At 41.8% G+C, this 21283-nt stretch overlaps 2 protein-coding genes across 6 annotated transcripts in view; one reads left to right on the plus strand and one right to left on the minus strand.

Moving 5' to 3' along the window:
* The window catches only part of MME (membrane metalloendopeptidase), a 45985-nt gene extending 39388 nt beyond the window's left edge, over positions 1 to 6597 (plus strand). For all 3 annotated transcript variants that reach the window (XM_030495222.1, XM_030495224.1, XM_030495225.1), the window contains 3 exons: positions 2125 to 2220; positions 2488 to 2564; positions 5193 to 6597. In XM_030495222.1, coding sequence (XP_030351082.1) covers positions 2125 to 2220; positions 2488 to 2564; positions 5193 to 5292 — 273 coding nt within the window. In that variant the 3' untranslated portion in view covers positions 5293 to 6597. The remainder of the gene's footprint in view (positions 1 to 2124; positions 2221 to 2487; positions 2565 to 5192) is intronic.
* Positions 6598 to 19241: 12644 nt separating this feature from the next.
* STRIT1 (small transmembrane regulator of ion transport 1) overlaps positions 19242 to 21283 on the minus strand; it is a 37495-nt gene continuing 35453 nt past the window's right edge. For all 3 annotated transcript variants that reach the window (XR_003992676.1, XR_003992677.1, XM_030495107.1), the window contains 2 exons: positions 19807 to 19906; positions 19242 to 19717 (listed from right to left, as the gene is read on the minus strand). Coding sequence is in view for 1 of the 3 variants with exons in the window: in XM_030495107.1 (XP_030350967.1) it covers positions 19812 to 19906 (95 nt within the window). In the remaining 2 variants the exon portion in view is untranslated. The remainder of the gene's footprint in view (positions 19718 to 19806; positions 19907 to 21283) is intronic.

The following is a 21283-nucleotide window of genomic DNA, read 5'->3' on the forward strand; positions in this document are numbered from 1 at the left end:
CTGTATCATTCAGACATACCGTATGAGCAGTTCTGCTACCTCCTCTCACTCGAGTGCCATCGTGTCTTTCAACAGTGGAGACAGAGCAATCTGCTCCTTTCTTTTCTGTGACCTTTGTCATATTTGAAGACTGTCACATACTTGAAAACCCAGATTTCTCTTCTTTAGACTAAACAAACCCAATTCCTTCAATCTTTCCTCATAGGTCATGTTTGCTAGACCTCTGCTCGTTCTTGCTGCTTTCTTCTGGCCTCTCTCCAGTTGGTCCACATCTTTCTTAAAAGTGCAGTGCCCAAAACTGGACAGCGGGCTCCAGCTGAGACCTGGCCAGTGCCAAACAGCATACAAGGATTACTTCATAAGACACTCCTGTTTATACATCCCACTTGCCTTTTTTGTGATACTGTGGCACTGCTGGCTCTTGTTCAGCGTGTTATCCACTAAAACTTCTGAGCCTTTTCAGTAGACCAGTTAACCACTTGTTCCTCAACTTGCACTTGTGCAGTTGATTGGCTTGCCTCGTGTGATAGGTTAGCACTGATTTTAGTCATAACATTTCTCCAGTTTGCTAGCATCTTTCTATCAGTAATGATATACTAACAACACACTGTTTGGCACATGGGCTTCATGAGAAACATGAAAGCAATTGTTCTTACTAAGGAAAGCTTTTAAAGTCTTCTCCAATTTGCTGAAGAACAAAATAAAATTACAGTGGAAAAAATCTACTTTTCATAATACAACATTAGATATTGATAAAATTCATGTCTTCTCCCTGCAGAATCAGTTTTGTGCTAGTAATATTGAATCCTAGTACTCCACATTGTGTACAAGGAAAGCAAGTCTTATCATAAATGTGGTATTTTAGACTCTAACCCAATAGTTGGGGGGGGGAAATAAGAAAAAAAAAGAAATATATTTATGTGATAAACATTTGGAAGAAAAACAAACTGTAAACAGGCAGCAAATACAGGTGCTCTGTAGAATCAGAGACAAGAATAATTGTTTGCCACAGCTGCAACTTTTTACTCCACATCTCTCAGGTCTAATGGAAAGAAGAAGGGGAAGAGAGAAAGATGAACAAGTAGGGGAGGAATGAATCCCACCTTGATTGTCTTGGAGATCATTTGTGCCTCCCTGAGCAGAGGCAGGCTGGGCTGCCCAGCCGAGTCACTCAGCCAGGGATAAACACACAGGGTATCCCAAAATCATGTGAGACGCCACAGATAGGCTCATTTTGGGACTGTGCCTTAGAAAGCAGCACAGCAGCATGCATTTCCATGTGGAGGTACATACAGAGGGTAACTGGTAGCAATGCCTGACCCACAGAACCCACAGGAGACAAAGCAGCTGCTGGTGAGTCTTTTTACTGGCAGTTTGGAACCCCAGCAGTTGGGAGGCTGGTTTAGCACTGATGTCAGCTGATGTCAGCTTGCTACCCACCCCTGAGCAGACATCAGAGAATCACAATCATTTCTGTTACAGAATATATTCTACTTTTTAAAGACAGAACCACCTTGCTTTACGCAGTCATTCATTAACCCTGTGAAAGGATTTGCTAGATAAATATGTAACAGTCCAGTGGAATTTAATACATTAATTTTTATAAAGCTCACTGAAAAGTAACATGAACTGTCAGTAGCTACTGTATTTCAGAACACAAATGTCCTCCTTTGCATTCTTAATTTCATCCCCTGTAAAAGGATGGGTAATTATGCAAAAATCTTGTTATTCCAAGTGTACCCGGAATACCCAGATTTCAGTACATCTTACTGAAGTTATTCCATTAGCCTTGGCTTCTTTTTGCTACAATAAATTGCCGCCTTTAGGCCTGTTTCTCTTACCATTTATTCCAGTACAATTCAGGCAGCTTCACTAAACCTGCTGTAGAACAGTACTGTAAGGCACATCCAATGAGAAAGATTCCTTGATTCAGTCAGGCTGAGTACTAAGTACACAGTACTAAGAAATGTCCCCGTCATCTACTGCTTAAAGGTGGAACGTGAGGACATGGATGGCCAAGGTATTCCATGATCAATTTTGTCAAAGAATGTTCCTCCTTGTCATCATTTCATTTTGATTGTCTGTGCTGGAAGTTGTAACATTTCTACTCAATTCATTCTACAGGCCTACGAAAACTTTCTGAAAAAGCATGGAAAAGAAAAGCTTCTTCCTGGTCTTGAAATGAACAATAAGCAGCTGTTTTTCCTGAACTTCGCACAGGTATTCTATACTTCTTGACTGAAGGCTTTGAAAATCACTTGAAATTACAGTTTAACAGTAAGTCGGAAAGAGTAGGCTGACCACAGTTTTACTAAGAGCTGGCAGAGTTGCTAAGCTGGGCAGCGTTCACTACAAAGTAGTGAAAATAAAGTATTGTTAGGTAATTCTTGTTGTCCCTAAATAAATTAGTTCAGCCACAGAATGAGAGCAGGTCTCTTCCTGGACAATCTTACAGCTAACAAATGCTTTTCTTTGTTACGTGTTTAGGTATGGTGTGGAACATACAGACCAGAATATGCTGTGAATTCCATCAAAACTGACGTGCACAGCCCAGGCAAATTCAGGTCAGCATGTATAATAATCTTCAGTGCACTTCCCAGGTGCAACACAACTTTTAGCTATAGAATTTAAAGAACTCTACACAAAAAGCTAGGTTGCACTTACCAGGGTAGATTTAGGCATGCACACATATACAGACACTGGAGATGGTTAAGAGAAAGACAGACAGACTGTGCCATCTGATGGATGAACTTCCATCCTCCAATAAAGTCACAGGAAAAGTCTCAAGTTAATCTGTGGAATGCAAGGATTTTGCTTTTTCAAGTACAGAAAAAAAATTCATCTTCTTTTAAACAGCAACACTAACATGAGAGAAAATGACCTTCTGTTAATGGCCTTTGTCATCTAGAGCTAGAAGGACATTCTTCTGTTCCAACGCAGCGGACTGGCCTGTCTTTGCCATTACATTGACAGCGTTTCTCAGAATACCTGCTGCAGCCCAGGCCTGGGGCTCCGTGGTGTCAAAGATGTTACACAAGGTCACCATTTGCTCTACCTTGCAAGAGGAACAGAAGTGGGGTTTAGGTGGAAGATCACTGCCCCTCAATCAGTCACAAGACTGATGCTGTGATGCAGTAAGCAGATTTGTATTTCCTGCCTTGTGTACTCAGCCAGCTTTCCCGAGGAGAGGTGGGCTTAAGTTCAGTAGAGTCATGCAGAGACGTTGGCTGATCAGGGTGGAAGTCTTTGAGCCAGACTAGGACCTTTGCTTTTTAACTGAAGTCAGAGCAACCTATTCATCAGTAGTGTAACTGAAAAAAAAAGGTTTGCTCTAGTAAATTGGTTTGGTCAAATGAGATCAAGTGATAATGTAGCCATCACAGCATCTGTTTGCTTTGGAAGGCTGCGTCATCTCCAGCATGCCTGTACACAATAGCCAATTTCTCTCCTGGTACCAGTCAGTACATTAATTCCCGTATCTTTCCTTCAAAGGCTTTTCAGAATTATTTTGTTTATCCCACATAGTCAAATATTTGGTGAAAGCAGTGACTGTTCCTTCAATTGCTACTTGACTTGGATTTCACTGTGGGTGGTTTTCGTACTATCTCTAGATCCCTCCCAGAGGCAGTTTATGCCTCAAGTCCCACCCTCAGCACCTTGGGTCGTAATGCTGATGAGGCTCTACGGAAGTTGCTCAGAACCATGCCTCCTCTTTGTGCTTCTCATTTGTACAAGTCACAAGCCCTTTGAAGTTCACTAGTTCAGCATCTTTGTGTAACTGTATTTGTGTGTATCTTGGATATATTACATCATGTATTGTGTTGTTTACATCAGTATGAAAGGCTACAAACTTCATATGGAATTACACAAGTATTAATGAGAAACTGTACCAACATTTTTAGAACGTGAAGTAATTTTCAGGTGAGGCCTCCTTAAAAGCTCTAAAATAGAAAGCATTTCAGTATGAGACATACATACAAAATTACTGCCTGATGACATACAATTTAAATGACACAATAGCTCCCAATGTGCGTTTTTTATTATTTGGGGGGTTGGAGTGGGTTTTTTGTCATTTAACACCTGCTACACTGACTGCAGGCTATTTCTCCTTACAGGCAGCTCTTCATAAACATGGTTAATTACACAGTACAAATTTAGTTTATGGGCTAACAACTCTGCATACTGGACAGGCAGAATCTCTTGTCCACTGGATAAATAAGAAGTTAACAGAAAGATGCCTTATATTGAGTAATCGTCAAAGACGGGTGAAAGAGAATCTGTATCTGAGTGTTAACATGCAAAATTAAGACAGAGCAAGTACCATAACAGATACAGGTCAAGCTCCTCTGATGTACCAAATCCCGGTAGTTCTAGGGCTATTAGTAAATGAAGCAGGATTCTTATCCCACCACTGGCTTATCCATTCGTTATTAACAACTCTGAATTTTATTAAACCCAAAATACTTTTTGCTTTTTCTGGCAAAATCCCATTTTAGCAGTTCCGGTCCTTAAGAGCAATGAAGTGCTGCTATTTGACTGAAAGGCATGACTGTATGTGCATGCTGTATTTCCATTTCTGAAGGAATGAGCAACTCTTAGCAGATACATCGACATATGCTCACAATTACACATTTTAAAACTGCTTTAACTAGAATGTCCTCATATTCACTTGAAAGCTGTTCTTCGTATGAGTCTTTTTTCCAGGAAACTCATTCACTGGAACAATTGTGAAGAATGCTCACAGAAGCAATATGATCTCAGTTAATTGGTGTAAAAATGGAAAGGAACATTTACTGAGAAGTTCCACTGCAGTCCTCTAACCTCACGGGTCTTGCTTTCCCTTTACTAAGCAACTTGTCAGCAAAACATAGGTGAAAAAATTCTCAGTGTAAACCAACAAGCAGCAATAAACCTGTTCCAAGTGAAATAAAGAGAATTTCTGTGAGAGACAGTAATGAAGAAAGGACAGGTTCTGTTCTTTGGGGGGATTCAAGAGGGACCATACAAACTGAAAAGAGAAAATACAGGCACTGCTTGAGGTGAAATAGAAGCAATAGTCAGAGGTCAGAAATGCAGGCATTTCCCACAGTATTCTGAGGCGACGCACAAAAAAAAGAAGTTACCAAATGTGGCTTGTTTGTTTTGAACAAAGGTAAGCGACAGTTACAAGATGATGTTGTTTTGTTTTAAAGGGTCATAGGATCATTGCAGAACTCTCCAGAGTTTTCTGAAGCCTTTTCATGCACCAACAGAAACTACATGGATCCTGCTAAAAAGTGCCGTGTTTGGTGACAGAAATGTAAACCTTTCATCTTGAGAAGCTTTACAGAAGAGAAATTTTGAACTTATTTTGAGAAGTTGAAGAAAACTGAGCAGAATATGCTAAAGTACTCACTGTAATTCTTAGTGAACAGGTAAACCAACAAAATCACACCCCAAAACATCAAATAAAGGACTAATGCCAATGCAGCAATTAGCTGCTCTAGCTGACAGGCTGCCTTTCCTAACACTGAACCATGTAGAATCTAAGTCACTGGACAGCGTACAGTACTATTCACTTGTAGTTAAACCTGGTCCCCACTGACCAATGGCTTTTTAGCTTTCTTTTAAAATGTCAAAGTGTAACACGTTACCTCCCAAAGGTTGGTGAATGCGTATTTCTGATCCAGCGGAGGAAGGAAATATTATGTAACAGTTTTAGACATCAAAACATGATAATGAGGTAACAGTTTATATCCTAAGTGTCAGACTTTGTACCCCCTGCTGTGACATCTATTCTACCAAATGTTATCATTTTTACTTGAAACCATTTATACAAGAGGAGTCCAAAGACCTGCTGTACTTACGTTAAGTAACTCTAATTATTTCAGTGTGTACTACCTGAAGTCACTATTTGCAACAGATTAGTTACTGCTTTCCAGCCAAACTGCAGGTAATTGTAGGTAACTGTAGGTAATTTATTAATTATTGAACATATAATCTGTAAGATTGTGATCAAAGACCCTTTCACAGTTTTCTAAGCTTTTTCTTGCTTTCTCTGAAGTTGGTCTTTTTTAAAGTTTCTAGTAATGTATAAATCATAGTTTTTATATTTCAATCTGAGTTACACTTTTGACTTGAAGCATTGTAATATATTTTATCAGTGGCTGCGTAGAACTGGGAAATTTGAGTAAAGCATGGTATCAGGCAATAAGTCCATAAAACTGAGTTCTCCAATGGAGTACACCAATATTCAAGTGTTCAGGCTGACTTTCTCAGTGTTTAGGGTCTGATCCTGCACATAATTTGTACATGTTCTGAACAATGTCAGTCCTCACATCAGTGAAGCTGCACAGCTGATTGCAAGAATCAAAAGGAGCTTTAAGTAAGAAGGTAAAAGGCTTTAAATCTGCAGTGATATGTATTAAACATTCTCATGCAGATTGCAAAGGAACTTACTGCTTTGTATATCAAAGCAAACAGATCTCCAAAAATAAGTACCAGATACCTCAGATGACTGCTACAATAGGTGTATTTAAAAACCTATGTTCCTTATAGCTTTCTGAGTTTGTCATCTGATCAAAGCATTTTGATAATAAACTGAAATTATGAGCCAAATGCAATGTGTGTTTTTTATAGGAAATATAAAAGTAAAAAAAAAAAAAAAAAAAAATCCTCTCTGCAAATAAATTTCTGCACTAACCCTGAGCACCGCACCTCAGCATCTGTAACAAGCAACACAAGGAGAATTTACATCATTTTGTTCTAGTTTACAAGCAGATGTCAACAGGTTATTTAGTACCTATGGAAATCACACCAAACTTTACTGCAGAAGGCTTTCTATTCCAGGACTTTCTCCCCACACTATTGTCAAGTCACTCCTGACCACAAAAGGGAGGCAGAGTGAAAACCAGCAGAAATTAGAGAAAAGCACCAGAAGAAAAAAAAAGTTGCATTAACAGGGTTTCCCCTCTCTGCAGGGCTCCTTTCCTCACTCCTATCCATCTATTGTCAGAGAGCTTTTTATACTCTATCACTAAAATGACACATTCAAATGAAACTCAACCTTTTACAAATTAAGGACCATAAAACTATGAAACAGGAAATACCATTATCCCTGTTGTGCAGCTAGACATGTAACACTCATCAAGGAAAGAAAAGAAATTCAAAAGGTAACTAAATAAACCAGTGGATCACTAAATACAGAGTATATAATATTAAATGTAACAATTGATAAATCCAGATTCACTAATGACTAGGGAATAGAATAGCAAATACAACATATTCCTTAGGAACCCAGGAGTAAAGTCAATACAGGTGGCTCAGTTCTGCTGTCTATTCAATAGTGCACCAGCACGCTTCAGATACACCTTGCCTTTCATTTGCCTGCTCAACAGACAAAAAAACCCCAGAAGAGCATATTGGTAGTTGGAGATACAGATCCCTCCCAGGAGGCATACTACACAGTGAAGGTTTTTTTGCTTCTCAGTGACCTACACACAGAACAATAGTTGCATCTTGATTCACACTAGCTCCTGATGGAGCAGAGACAGTGAACGCATAACACTTCCAAGGATATGGTCACTTCTTTTACCATCACAGTATAAAGCAAGCTATCTTTGTGGAAGGTATCTAGCAAAGCTCTGGCCAGAGCAGCAACAGATACTCTTTAAAGAAAGAAAATGCACACATTTGACAGCTGGCCTTGGACATGTCATCACACCCAGCTTTTACATTCATGAATTACAAGACTCTCTTCCCCAAACCCCCATTTCATCACTGTCTCCCGTACCCCACCCCCATCTATTTTACTACAGACAATCCATCTGTACCAATGAGCTAGATCTGGTTAAGTAGTGTCCAAAATACAAACCAAACATAATGCATATGACCAAAAAGAACAACAGAGTTCCCTCAGTCATTGTTGGCTACACCAAGGGCCAGAAATAGCCCCCTTTTATTACATGAAGTCATGATGAAATCAAGTGAATGGACATCTGGAAAACAACCTACAAATACTGCCTGATTTCATAAAGTGAGCGAGAAAAGTTTGAGGACAAAGCACCTGGTCAGTGTAGGAACTCAAATGGTCAAACTCTGTAAAAGTCATGTTTACATATGCCCATGGGTCTACATCATTTCCAAAACCATCCCCTGAGAGACCCCCTCCCTCCTTCCCCCAACTCCACAGGCTGCACTAACCTCAGGCTCAAGCCTGCAGGTACAAACAAGGCTGCTCATTTCCTTACTTCCCCTTCAGAGTAGGTGGGAAAATAAACAAAGGATTTGTTTTACTCCTGGCTACAGCAGCTGAATCAGAACAGTATGGGTAGCTGTCACTGCTGAAAGAAGCCCTAGTACGAAATGACTACAATCCAGAACCAAGAGAAAACAGATAAATCCTCTGCAGTACAGATCTGAATCTCAGTGTCTCCTGATCCCAGCTCTAGGGGTAGGCACATCTTACACCACCTCTTGACAATCTGGTCTTCTCCAAAAGTCACTCGGCACATCAGCTCCCTGCAGGAAAGCCTTGTATTAACATTTAACAGAACACTAACACATAAAACACGTCTTAGCAACTGAACTGTGGTGATGATGATTTCCCCACTCATGCAAAAGTGAAATTTACATTTTCATAAAACAAACATAGCACTAATCATTCAGATGTGAGATACCTGACATGAAGCAAGCAGTGACAGTCAGAACACACCCTTCATCACAGCCTGCAAACTAATGTGTGCCAGCAAGGATGTTCCTTTTCAGAGTGTTCTAGATCAGGAAAGTATATATAGAAATGCCATGAAAAGCATTTACCAAAGGCCTCAGAACCAAAAACAAAACTGAAGGACATGTCACTCACTGCAGCATTCATACTTTACTGCTTCTTCAGTTCCACATTTAAACACTTCTAGATTTCACAGTAGGAGTTCAAGTTGTGTGCAAATGCCCTGGTCGATTCTAACATTCCCATGAGCCTGGCATAAGGCACCTGTGAATTCAGTAAATTGCCAGACTCACTGCCAAAAGGTATAAAACCAGTAAAGATGGTATCACTGACATAAACGCTGCACTGATAAAGTGTGTTTTCTGTCAATTTTACCTGCCTTGGCTACACTGCCTAAGAAAATGTGTTTCCGTTTTACTGAGAAGATGTTTATAATCAAGTTGGCAGGAACACCAGAGATAAGAAGAATTTGTGACAATATGTAGAAAAAAAATAGTGCCCTATGAAGTGTGCATCAGTCTGTGTTTGTTACTGCTCAAAACCAGAAACAGTAAAAAAAGCACCCAATTAAAAAAAAAAAAAAATAAATAAAAAAAAAAAAATCAATATTACCTAAATGGCAGGGAAGGGATTTCTGGAAAAAGAGAGTATTCCATACCTAAAAGAAATGAAAGTGTGTTAATACCTGATGAGTATTTAAATTGATCTGGATTTGTGGATGTATATAGGCTATCTCCTCCTTTTAGAGTCCTCCAATTCCCTCACCTTTGATAGTTTTATTCCTGGTTTTTGTTTTTCAGCTACTTAAGTCACCTTCCTTCTGTATTCTCTTACAGAAATCAATCCCTGGCCAATAACCATACAATTACATAATCCATCTTCAGTGTTTTTTCCTCATTTCCTGCTCACTTAAGCTTTAACTTCTCCCTCCGCTGTATTCTCCTTTAAATACATTCATAGAAGTTTGGACACCTTAAGATAACAGCTGTTATCTTAGCTGGCTTTGCAGAGCCATTTCCAGCATTTGCCTGCATGAAGGCTGCTACAAGTCTGGCAGGATTTACACTCACCAGCATCGGGGCTGGGAGAGGTCATCAAGGGAGGGTTACAGCCCCTGTCCTCGAAAGCCTGGTCAGGCTGCCCTTGTCAAATCCTGCCTATCCTCCCAAGAGCTCTGAAGTTCCGTGGAGAGCATCAAAACGTGAAGGGAAGAGCTGGTGTGTGCATGCTTGCCTTCCCGTTACACATTTTGCATGTTTTCATTTCGGCTGAAGTGTCACTTCAGCTTTTTGCTTTATGACAGTAAACACCAATGAAATGTACAGGGGAAAAAACATCTACAGATACAAAAAAAAATATTTAACAGCTCTATGATCTATTTCCCTGCAAGAAAGGATAGAGTTACACAAAAGTAAGTTTAATAAACAGCGAGACTGAGATACAGCAGGATCCAGTCAGCAAATTTCTGCGTTCATTTGTACTTCTGAAGAAAAACCCCACTCCGTTTTACCTAAAACCAAATTATAAACAACTTACAGTATCCCTGTCAGCTTCTGTAAGAATCTAAGAGTCAGTCACTATAGTTTTACAGATGTCTTTTGGATGTTTCAGTTGACTTACCTTGACTTCCCACAGCAGCCAGCTGACAAAACTTTGGAGACCATATAAAATACACATAAATACTGACACTGGTCAATTAATTAGCAAGGCATTAATAAAACAAGCACCAAACGTACATAACACACAACCACCACTAAATAATTCATCTAAGTACAGCTGAGATGCCATGATTCAAAGTCAAACAAACAGCTTCACTCCTGCCACAGGGCTCTGTATCCACTGAGGCCAAGTGCAGACAGGACCGCACCACACCCTCAAGCCATAGACCAGAGTCTGGACTCAGCCCATGGCAAAACTCCAAGGGTGAGGATGCTGCTAAGAATAACCCTGAGGGATTTCTGCTGCTGGACAAGTGACTCCTTAACCACTACTTCTTCTTAGCCAGGTGTTAATGTATTTTCCTAAACATCTACATATGCTACATCTACTTCTTCCTCACCCACCCCCACTTTTCAACATCTCAGTTTCAGATACTGAATCACGGGCATTTACATTAGCTCCAAAACATAAAAGACCCAAGTTTTCTCAATCTTTTGCAACACTCAGTGGAAAAATCACAATACAGCAAGAAACAGGTAAGACACGGCACATACTGTGTTCAGAGGAGCCGCAATGCACAATGGACTCACACATCTTCCATAACATTGCTCGGAGAGCTCTTTACCCATATGGCTTATGAGTAATAATTGCCCAAGAAAGGATTTTCCCCAGCATTGTGCTTAATCAACAAAGAAAAGCATCAGCAGAGTTAAGAACCAAGATGATTCAACCCCACATCCTACAAGCTGCATTGGAGTCAGAACTCTTGCACTTGGTCCTGTCTCTTGATCATTCAGATGAGGCTGTGCTTCACTCCCTGCCTGTGCCCCAAGGCTTCCTTCCAATGCAAAACAAGGCATGAAGGCAGCAACACACAGTTGGAATCCACCCCTGGTACCTTAGTCCTTTCCTCAAGGAGCATTACTGGTTAACCATGGTCAGTATTTTGTTCCTTCCAGACTCTAGCACCACCACATCCTAAATAAGCTTACAGTTTAAGTAAGGACACATTCTGATTCAAAGGCTGCCATACCCTTGTGTCAATTCTCACAGGGATGGAATGTCTTCATGCTAGTCCTGTACCTTAAAAATCACCCTTCATTCACAGCGAATTCAGATGAAAGCAAGAAGATAACAACAAAAACAACAAACAAAAAAAAACAAAAAAAACCAAACAAAAACAAACAAAAAAACAAACAAAAAATAAACCCGCCAACACAAAAAAACCACAAGACACCAGATGAAAGGCTGATCAGACACAGATGTCCAGAAATAAAACTAAGGCCATAGAATGGAGACTAACTTTTTCCCTACTGCACAGTTCAGCTACTGACCCAAAGGATCCTTTAGTTTCCCAGCACAGCAGCGACCTGTGCATTACGCTTCCAGGAAAAGCCTAGCGCTGGGGATCCACAGAGTGTCCAGATTCCTTGCTCTTTTTTCCCCCCCTTCTCCTGGACTCCTTCCTTTTTAACTTAACACAGGGAAAGTTTTGATGTTTCTATAATATACCATGGCATACGTTAATTTTCCTTTGAATATTTCCCAGTGCTTTTCTGACTTGACCAACTGCTGACAGACTGCTAAGTACAGTATTCATTTTCTTAGCTAAACCATCAAAGAATTCTTATTCCACAAAGCAACAACCTTTCCAGCTGCTTCGGGAAGTGTCCTCTCCATACATATATCTCTGCCCCTACATACACTAATCACTATTACTTTTTATTCACATAGAAATGGACAATCGTATTTCATGCATCATGACCTCAGCGCATGGGGCAAATTACTGGTGTTTCACTCAAATCATTAGGTCATTTCACTGCTCGGCAATGAGGAAGGCTGCAACAGGAGCAAAGCCCACTTACAGTGTCTACAGTACTACAGAAAAATAATAATTAAAAAAATCAAATTCTGAAGGTGTAATATTCAAAGAAGGATAATCTCATAGAAGGAGATTAAGTTATCTCAGAATTAAATCCTCCCATTAACCTAAAAAAGTCCAAAAGGTATTTTATCAGGAGGCAATGGAATAAGTTCTCCTCCAGAAGAATCAAAGATGCACATAGTGAGTCAGTCACACTGTTAGTGAGCATAGCAGAATCTGGAATTACTTTATATAATACAACCAACTTAGCACTACTGGAGCGATGTCGCACAGAACGGAAAGCAGCCAGTTCAGAAAACAAACGAAAGTGGCACCAATGATCATCATAAAAATAAATATGCTAGGTTTTGACAGCAGACAGATTTTTCCCAAAATATTCAGGCTCCACGTGTCTCGATAGCTCCTCTGGTCTGCATTAATTCAATTCTCATCACATCACACATCAAAATAGCAGAACCAAATATGGGAGGAAGTGATGGCAGTGACTCAAGGCAAGAAAGTAAGTTTTCCTCAGAAAATCAGTGTTCAATAGATGCGAGCCCTAACGAGCTCAGAGCAGCCTCTCAGACTCAGTAGCAGGCAGAAGGCTGGATCCGTGCCCCGGAGTCCCACTCACCTCCTCGTTTTTGAAATTATATTCATTCCCTCATGCGGGCCCAGCTGCTGTCGTGCTGCCTGGACTCTGCTGTGTAACCACAAATGCTTAGAACACTTCACACCAAAGACTGTCACATCTGGCAAGTGAACAGTTTCCTGTATCCAGGAAGGAATACGTGCACTGACTTCCAAACAATGCAACCCCCTTAGAGCCTTTACAGGTACCATAAGAATCTTACAAACACAGCAGAATCTAGCAGTCATACATTTGGGACAAAATTTCTCATGGTGACAGTATTGAGACTTCCCATTCACAGCTTCTGTTTTACACTGACCTCCTGGCGACAATGGTACCATTCAGTATGTTCTCCATTTTCCATGCAGACCCTCACGTAGCAATTAGCTACTACACTAATGGGAACAATAGAACACAGTCTGGAATAATCCTTTGTGAAATTACACATACAAGGCTACTAAGTAGACAATTTTATTGTCCTAAGGCTTCCTTCCTTATATGGGGATTTTATTGATGAAGTTGGAAAATTATCCAAGATGACTATTTACACTTGATTGCTACCAAATATCCCGTATCTATTCCAAGTCTTATACCTCAATCATGATACACCACCAGAATGAGAATATGCTTGCTGTTACTCTCCTCACCACAATAGCTGACATGCAATACAACATCCACTTTCGTTTAGTTATATACATATATACATAGTTATATATATGCTACATACATTCATGTTGGAGGAGACACAAAGATGCAAGTATGGTACACAGAAAATTGTATGATGTGGTTTCTGTTGGACCTTAGAAGTCAGAATTTGATCCAGAGTTGAACCAGCTCCTGAGAAAGATCCTCCTCCTGCATAGGCCACCTTCTGGTAATTACACAGCGCTTCAAGACTGGGTTTGTCAATTACACTCTTCAACCAGAATTGGTTGGATATCCTGGTACTGTTTCAGCAAGAGCCTTGAACATAAAAACTGACACTAACTTGATTTAATATTTTATGAGAACTTAATTCAGGAGCAGAAGACAGTTGTCCTGCTGGTGTTGAGACTACGCTGGACTTTCTTACAGACTGAGCTTCATGCCTATATAAATTGTGTGCCTGTAGTCCAGCTATAAGGCGATGAAGTGAGGCAAAGTCATTAATCACCTTGATGAGGTACGGTAACCTAGTCAAAATGGATGGCAAAAAGCTTAACTCACAACTGCTGTTATGGAAGACCTTGTGTCAGTGAGGAAGCCAGCAGCAACTCCCAAGCTCTTCCCTAAATAAACCAGTTGTCTGGTACATTTTCAATCAGATGAAACTATAGAAGGCTACTCACCAAGATGTTTTCACCCAATTAAAAGAAACCCTTCCTACCTTTGCTGAGGACAGCTTTCAGGAATGGACTTGGTAAAGCCTGCTGTCTTTATCAGTTATGTTCCTAATCCTAGTCAACTGTTGTTCTTCAAGAGGATCTCTCATCCAAGTATGGAGCTTCTCTGGTGACCTTCTCCATTACCCCCCAGAATAAGGTACTTATACAGAGCACTAGTAGCTACCATTTGATTACTAAATCAGTAAACTATTAAATCAGTTTTAAGTAATTCAGCTTGAAGCACATAATATTGGCAGATTAACTCTTCGTCCTGTTAAGACTACCTCCAATGACCACTGCTATCTTGCTACACAAAGGGTTACAATCTTTAACTAAATCATAAAACTTCATAAGTAACAACAGAAAAGGCTATTGTAGGTGTGAACTCTATTTGCCCTCCAGCCTGTCAGAGAACCACAGAATGGTTTGGGTTGGAAGAGACCTTAAAGATCACCTAGTTCCAACCTCCTTGCCACGGGCAGAGACACCATCCACTAGACCAGGTTGCTCCAAGCCCCGTCCAACCTGGCCTTGAACACTGCCAGGGATGGGGCAGCCACAGCTTCTCTGGGCAACCTGTGCCAGTGCCTCATCACCCTCACAGTAAAGAATTTCTTCCAAATTTCTTCCTGCCATAACACCTCAACTCATTAATCACTGGCACTGAAACTGTCACTGACTACACCTCCTTGCATAGCAGCAGGCTCAAGATGCTGCAACCTGAAGGGCTCTGTAACAGTGCTGCTGTAAAAACTTTAAATAATGATGTATATTAATTAATACACCATGACTGTGAACAGGCACAAGCTGGCCTCTCTGCAAATGGCTAAGAGGCCACAACCCTCTTTCTAGACAAAGAGAACAGAGCAAACACTTTGGAGCAAGGACTGGAGATGAAGAATAGGCCCCGTGCCCCAGAAGGATCCTTCACTAGTCAGCACTGCTCCCCCACTGTACCCAGCTCCCACATGAACATCAAGAGCAAGAGGCTGCTGTTAGGTCTGACCTCCTACCAGTAACATAAAGCACCTAGTTTGGGGGTCAGCCCTTTGAGCTGGATCACAGCAAGGATGGATTCATCTCCAGCTTCTACAGCAGGGGAAGCACAGTAACATCCTGCAAATCAATTGACCTAAACAGACCGCCAATTCCCCAAGGTCACTTTCTTAACAGTCAATAAACCGAAACAAACAAAATGCAACCGCACTACGTAACTCTGAACAGAAAAAACCTCTCAAGAAACAGAAAGAACTTTTAAGTCCTCTATTTTCGCACTGGAACCGATGTTCTCTGCAGCTTTGTACAAAAAAAATTATTTTTAAAAGCAAACGTAATTAATCACATGCCACTAGACTTAGGAAAGGAACCCAGAACCCCCATAAAGGAACGCCGCTGCTAAGCCTCCTCAGCACTGTAAGACAGGAACCAGGAGCGGGTCTGCAAGCTTTGGTAGGATCTGAGGCAGGCCTAGATTTCTACATACAGACAGAAACACCATTACTGTTGTACTTTGAAGCATTTTAGTTTCATGGGTCTGATGCACTGCTTCTATAGGACAAAGTTAAGGAGCCATCTACCTCCCTTCACTATTAACACAAAAACAGCCGTTGCTCCTTACCTGTGCTGACAGCATCCCCGCCGCAGGTGAAGGGTAAAGTGAGGCTTCAGGTGACCTGCGCCAGCGTCCCACAGCCGGGGGCGGGGTGACGGCCTGTGCCCAGGCCAGTCCGTACTGAAACACCTCCCAGAGGCGCTTTAAGTCAAGCCTAGGACGAGGTGCTCCTGTAACGCCGGGGCTGCCAGGGAGACAGGCAAACACGGCAGCCGAAAGGCGACCTCCACCACACCACCCGCCCCAAGCACCGCTCGGTCCCCAGGAAACCCGGCCTGCCCCCGGCGCAACAGCAGGACCCGCCCCTCAGTAGCTCCACCCCCTTCTAGAATGTTCCTTGGCACCGCCCCTCAGTGCCGCTGCACCACTCCGCAGCGTTCCGGAAGGTTCCCGGCGCCGGAGCTGCCGCCGTTCGCTGGCAGCTTTCCCCGCGGCCGCCGATCACCGCGCTGGGGCTGCGGGGGCCGCCTCGCTCCGGCAGCGCGTGCCGCCGGCACCGCGGTTGGCCAGGCCTGGGCAGGGGTTGCCATGGCTGTGTGTTCTTCACCCTCCCCTCTCACCCGAGAGAAGATGAAGAGCAGGGAAGCTCATCCTCCGTGAACGCTGCTGTGGAAAGGGGGCTGTCTACTAACAGGGCTAGGCCACGGCCCTCAGTTACTGGTGTGGTTAAACCTAGGTGTGAAAGGCACTGCCAAGCTGGGCCTGGAGCCAGTGGGTCAAAGGCCAGGTTAAACTGGTCCCTGTGCTGGTGATAGTGTCAAGGCACAAGAGACAGGAGAGGTGGGCAAAGTGCCTTGGAGCCACTGCCTTTGGTTCTGGAGCAGGAAGGTCTCCTTAAGCTAAGCTCTGGTTTCCAGACAGGCTGTCTCACAACAGCTCCAGTCTACCCAGCAGAGAAGAACACAGTTGTGCTCTTGTGTATACTAATATCCTTAAATTGGCTTACAGGCATTAAAAGGACATAAACAAGAGGCTGTAACAGTTACCAGGAAGCTGCACGCACCATCTCAGGAGAGATTTAGAGACTCGTCCATAATCAACTCAGTTGTGCAGTGGGTAATGGGGAAAGCCAAGCAGAGGCCACGGTACAAGCTTGGCAACAATTCTCTGGAATGAGAACCCAAATGTTCTCACTTTTATATATAAAAATATTAATAGCTAATTAGTAAAAATAATCTTAGATCACAGAAAACATCATCCTGTCTGGAAGGAAACAGTAGGTACGAAAAGGGGGCTTGACAAATGTGCTTACCCTAAGCATGTGCAGGCCACATTTGCTCACCGAGCACTGGATTTTAGATGATGCAACAGAGCAATGTGGACCTTAACAGCATCATACTGTAAGGAAGCCAGAGTCCTCTCTAGCATCATGGCAGTGGAAACGTTCTACTTACTGGCACAGTGACACAAAAACTGAAGCTATAGCCACGCTTCAATAACTTTGGACCTGAACTTTGGAAGAAACATGAATTTGTACATTTCTTCTTCTCATAAATCACTAGCATCGCCCCATTTTAGAGAAAAAACTCAGCACCCAAACACTTCTTTCATTTTTTGAGAAGAAAAAGAAACCCCAAACCCTTAGTTATCAAATACATCCCTGCAAGTGTAGGAAGCTTCAGCAGGGCATTGTGTGGTTTCATTTATGAAAAGACACCTGAGTGGGTTATCCTGAAGGTGGTTGCAAAAGGCCACATTGCAGAGTGGTCAGGGGACTTCAAACAGTGTGTGAGATGAGTGTTTTAACAAAATAAATCTTTTATTACTCTACAAAACTGGCAGGGATTTCTTTTCCTTTGTATGTAGCAAGTCAGCTCAACAATATTGAATCCAACCTAGAAAGTTATTTTGTTTCGCTGTGCCAAATCAGATCTTCCTCCTCTCAAAAACCAGGTACTGCTGAAACATTTGAACATGAGCCTTCATGGTCAGTCTCACTGTTCTAACAGCACTGCTGCCTTCCTTCACATGGCTTCACCTAAGCAGCATGTGTGATCTGCAGCTCACCTCCTTTTCGATGTTGTATAGACTTTTCCTAACACTGCAATCAGTGTTAAAATGTTTTCCTTGCATGCCAAAAAGCCTGACATTGGAAGTAGTACTTGCCTGTTACCATCTGTTGGTTCTGTCTCTTCCCTGCAAACAGTCCTGCAGAATTTCATGGGAGTACTTGGTCATAGAGACTGAGGAGATAGCAAATTGCTGCCCTCAAGCACCAAGGCAGGATCACATAGGCTCCTGCAGGATGTCAAGGGATGTTTGCTCATCTGTTCTCAAAAGCCTCCAGTAATCAACAATAGTATAATCATGCTTAAAAATTTCCTCCAGGACTTCTCTGCCTCTACCATAAGGACAGCCTGAATCTTAATTGTTAGTTCTTCACTACTTCTTGCCCTGTGTATCACCAAGAAGAGATTATTCACTTCATCTTTCAAAAAGTCTGGTAGATTTAAGACTTACATTTCTTTCCGTCTGCTCTTTTCTAGGCTGAACCTCTCCAGTGTGCTCCTTGTCTCACTGGTTAAATGTTACCAGTGTCAGTTCCCTCTAACTGCTCTCCCCTGAGTTCCTTCCCTTGACCCACAGCTGGTTCCTGTGGTGGCTGAGCCAGCTGCAGGAGGCCGGGGAGGCCCAGCCCTTGCTGGAAGAGCAGGGGGTGACTTCAGCATCTCTCAAGGGATTTTTCTGGTGTTCATCCCGGGACAGTGTTTCACTTTTCATGCCACCATTATGGCATTTCTGACCTGAATTCAGATTGTGATACATGGCAATTCCCAGGCTCTTTTCTGAAAATTGCTATGCAGCCAGTAGTTCCCCATCCTGTATTTTTGCTTTTTAACAGTTCCTGCGAGGTGTAGAAATTGAATTTTCAGACTTCTTGCATTGCATTTTTTCCAGACTAGTTATTTAGGTTCATTTTGAATTGCAGCTTTGTTCTCCAGTCTCCCTGGATTGCACTCTGGCTGGTGCCAGCAGAGGGGGGCTGCCAGCATGCCAGAAAACAGGGCTAAATTCCACATGGTTGCGATCCGCTTCAGTGCCCAACGAGTCCAGCAGCCTTTAATTTGACAAGAACTGGATTGGTTGCCAATGGAAAAATACAGAATTAGGCCCTGAGCATCATGTAAACAGAAGAGACCAGCAGTTAATTTGGTATTTATCTACATGTTATTAAATATTTAGAATTGAGAAAGTCCAAGCCATACATTTTAGGATGCATTGCTACCAGGCAACTTTCCCTGTCTGCCTTTCATTTTCTAAAGGACTTTTTTTGATCTATGTATTAATATGTTTCTATGACTGCCCGTTCACTTTTTTAAAAAAGGAAGGTAATGTAGTTTCACAAAAATTATTTAAGACACTGACGCTTAAGATCTTGGGACAAGGAGAGTGTACCACCATGATGGTTTAAATTTAGTAATTTATTTTTTACTACAAAACTTAAAAAATGTCTTAACTCACTTAATACTTTCCCAAATACATTGAGATACTTCTTCCCCTGCTCAGCACATCTTACAAATGAGCTTAACTCACTTTTTTGTCCAGCGCTGCATCACTAACTCTGGGAATAGTTTCCAAAACTGCTTCAATTCAAGGTGGCAACAACAATGCAGGCAGGTATCTGACCTACCGCTGGACTCCAGAAACCGCTCCATCAATTACAAACCATTTGAAACCTGAAAAATTGTTTTGATGATTCTTCCTAATGCTCTAATTCACATTTCAAACTTTGGTTATGGACAAAAAGTGTACACCGTGTTCGCAATGTTGACATTAAAACCAAATAATTTTATAACACATTAGAAATTTAGAAATTTTGAAATGTCAATTTAATATCCAGGTTCTTCTAATCAACATCACTGTAAATTCTTCTGTCCTGTAAGACAAAGAAAGCGATGTTTAAAAAGGTGGCAGTGCAAACTGAAGAAAGCACAGATAGTACACAATGCTGTACAAGTCACTCACTTCCATCAAGAGAAGACAATGTAAACCATTAGTGCACAGCCCACTATCCAGCCAACTGCGAGGAGTATAGGTACAACGAGATGTGAAAGCGGAACGTGGGCTGAAAGAGAAAAGATGTTCTTCTTCAGAAAAGCCATGTTACACTGAAAAAAAATTCACTAAATTAAACACATCAAACCCAGTTACCACAGAGCAGAGAGAGAACTGTGAGTTCAGGCTGCATTATCTATGATTGCTATTTTTAGCATGGATTCACTGTATCTTGGCAGGCCTCCTAATGAGAATACCTAGCAAAAGCCCAAAGAGATTTCCACGCTATGTTCTCTGGAATCAGATAGGTAGAAAGCTTAGCACTTCCAAAAGCAGCAGGGTACGGGGAGGAGACAGAAGCATGGTTCTGTCCTTGGTCTCCACAGGTCATCGGCAGAACATCTGTACTGGGCTTTATTGACAGCAGCTGTCCTGGCGAATTCAGGACTCAATCCCTGACATATACAGCACCTTCTAGAAGTCTCATTACGTTGGCCACAGAGTGACTGTTTATCATCACACCCATTTACGATCAATGTGCCTGGGGCTGCAGTGAAGGAATGCCGTATGAGTTCCCACACCCCAAAGGGATGTTCACCAGCAGCTGTGTGTCAGGGACTCAAAGCTTATCTCTGTGCACGGTGCTCAACTTAGCCCTCTCCTACCCTGTCACGACAGTGATGGGGGGTAGTTAAGACTGATAGAATTATCCACAAGGATGTTCCCTACTTTCAAGTAAGAAAATAACAGTACCCCCTGCCTGGCTGAGTTGGGCTGGGCACAAACGTGACATCCTGCCTGTACTGCCCACTAGTACTAGAGGAGGCTGAACAATTACATGGAGCTGTGGAGTCCAGTGCAGGTTATGGTTCTTCAAGGAGCATGCTGAAAACAGGACTAGCACAAATACACTTCTGCACAGCATCAGAATTTTAAAGACCCTCCTATCAGTTTCCTGCAAATAGTAGAAGCTTGCCAGAAAGCAGCATATGAACTTTTGAGATGATATTACTTACCATTATATTGCAATAAAGCACATTGTTCTGCAGTTAAAAGATTTCCAGGTTTCTGAAGGGATTAATAAATAATGTAAAACTATTCACACCACCTTGCACAGTTTAGATCAAGCAGGCAGACTTTGGAGGGATGCTTAATAATTTAAGGTTTTCTACACTGCTTTTTTTAAAGCTATGCCAACACAAACATATCTCACCCTGATACTGCATAGCGTATGTACTGACAGAAAATACAGATAGAAAATCTGCATGGGCTGCCATAAAAATATTAAGCAGATAAGCAACCACACAGCAAAGACAAAATCCTGCACTGAAACTGAGAGTCCTTTTGCCACAGGGGAGTCCTTTACCTGTTTCATTTAAAGACTGTTACTCTCTTGACACCTGGTAAGGTAAAGCTACTTCTGTTGGGGATCATTTCTCTTGACTTG

This window comes from Strigops habroptila, chromosome 8, assembly GCF_004027225.2.
Source record: "Strigops habroptila isolate Jane chromosome 8, bStrHab1.2.pri, whole genome shotgun sequence".
NCBI lineage: Eukaryota > Metazoa > Chordata > Aves > Psittaciformes > Psittacidae > Strigops > Strigops habroptila.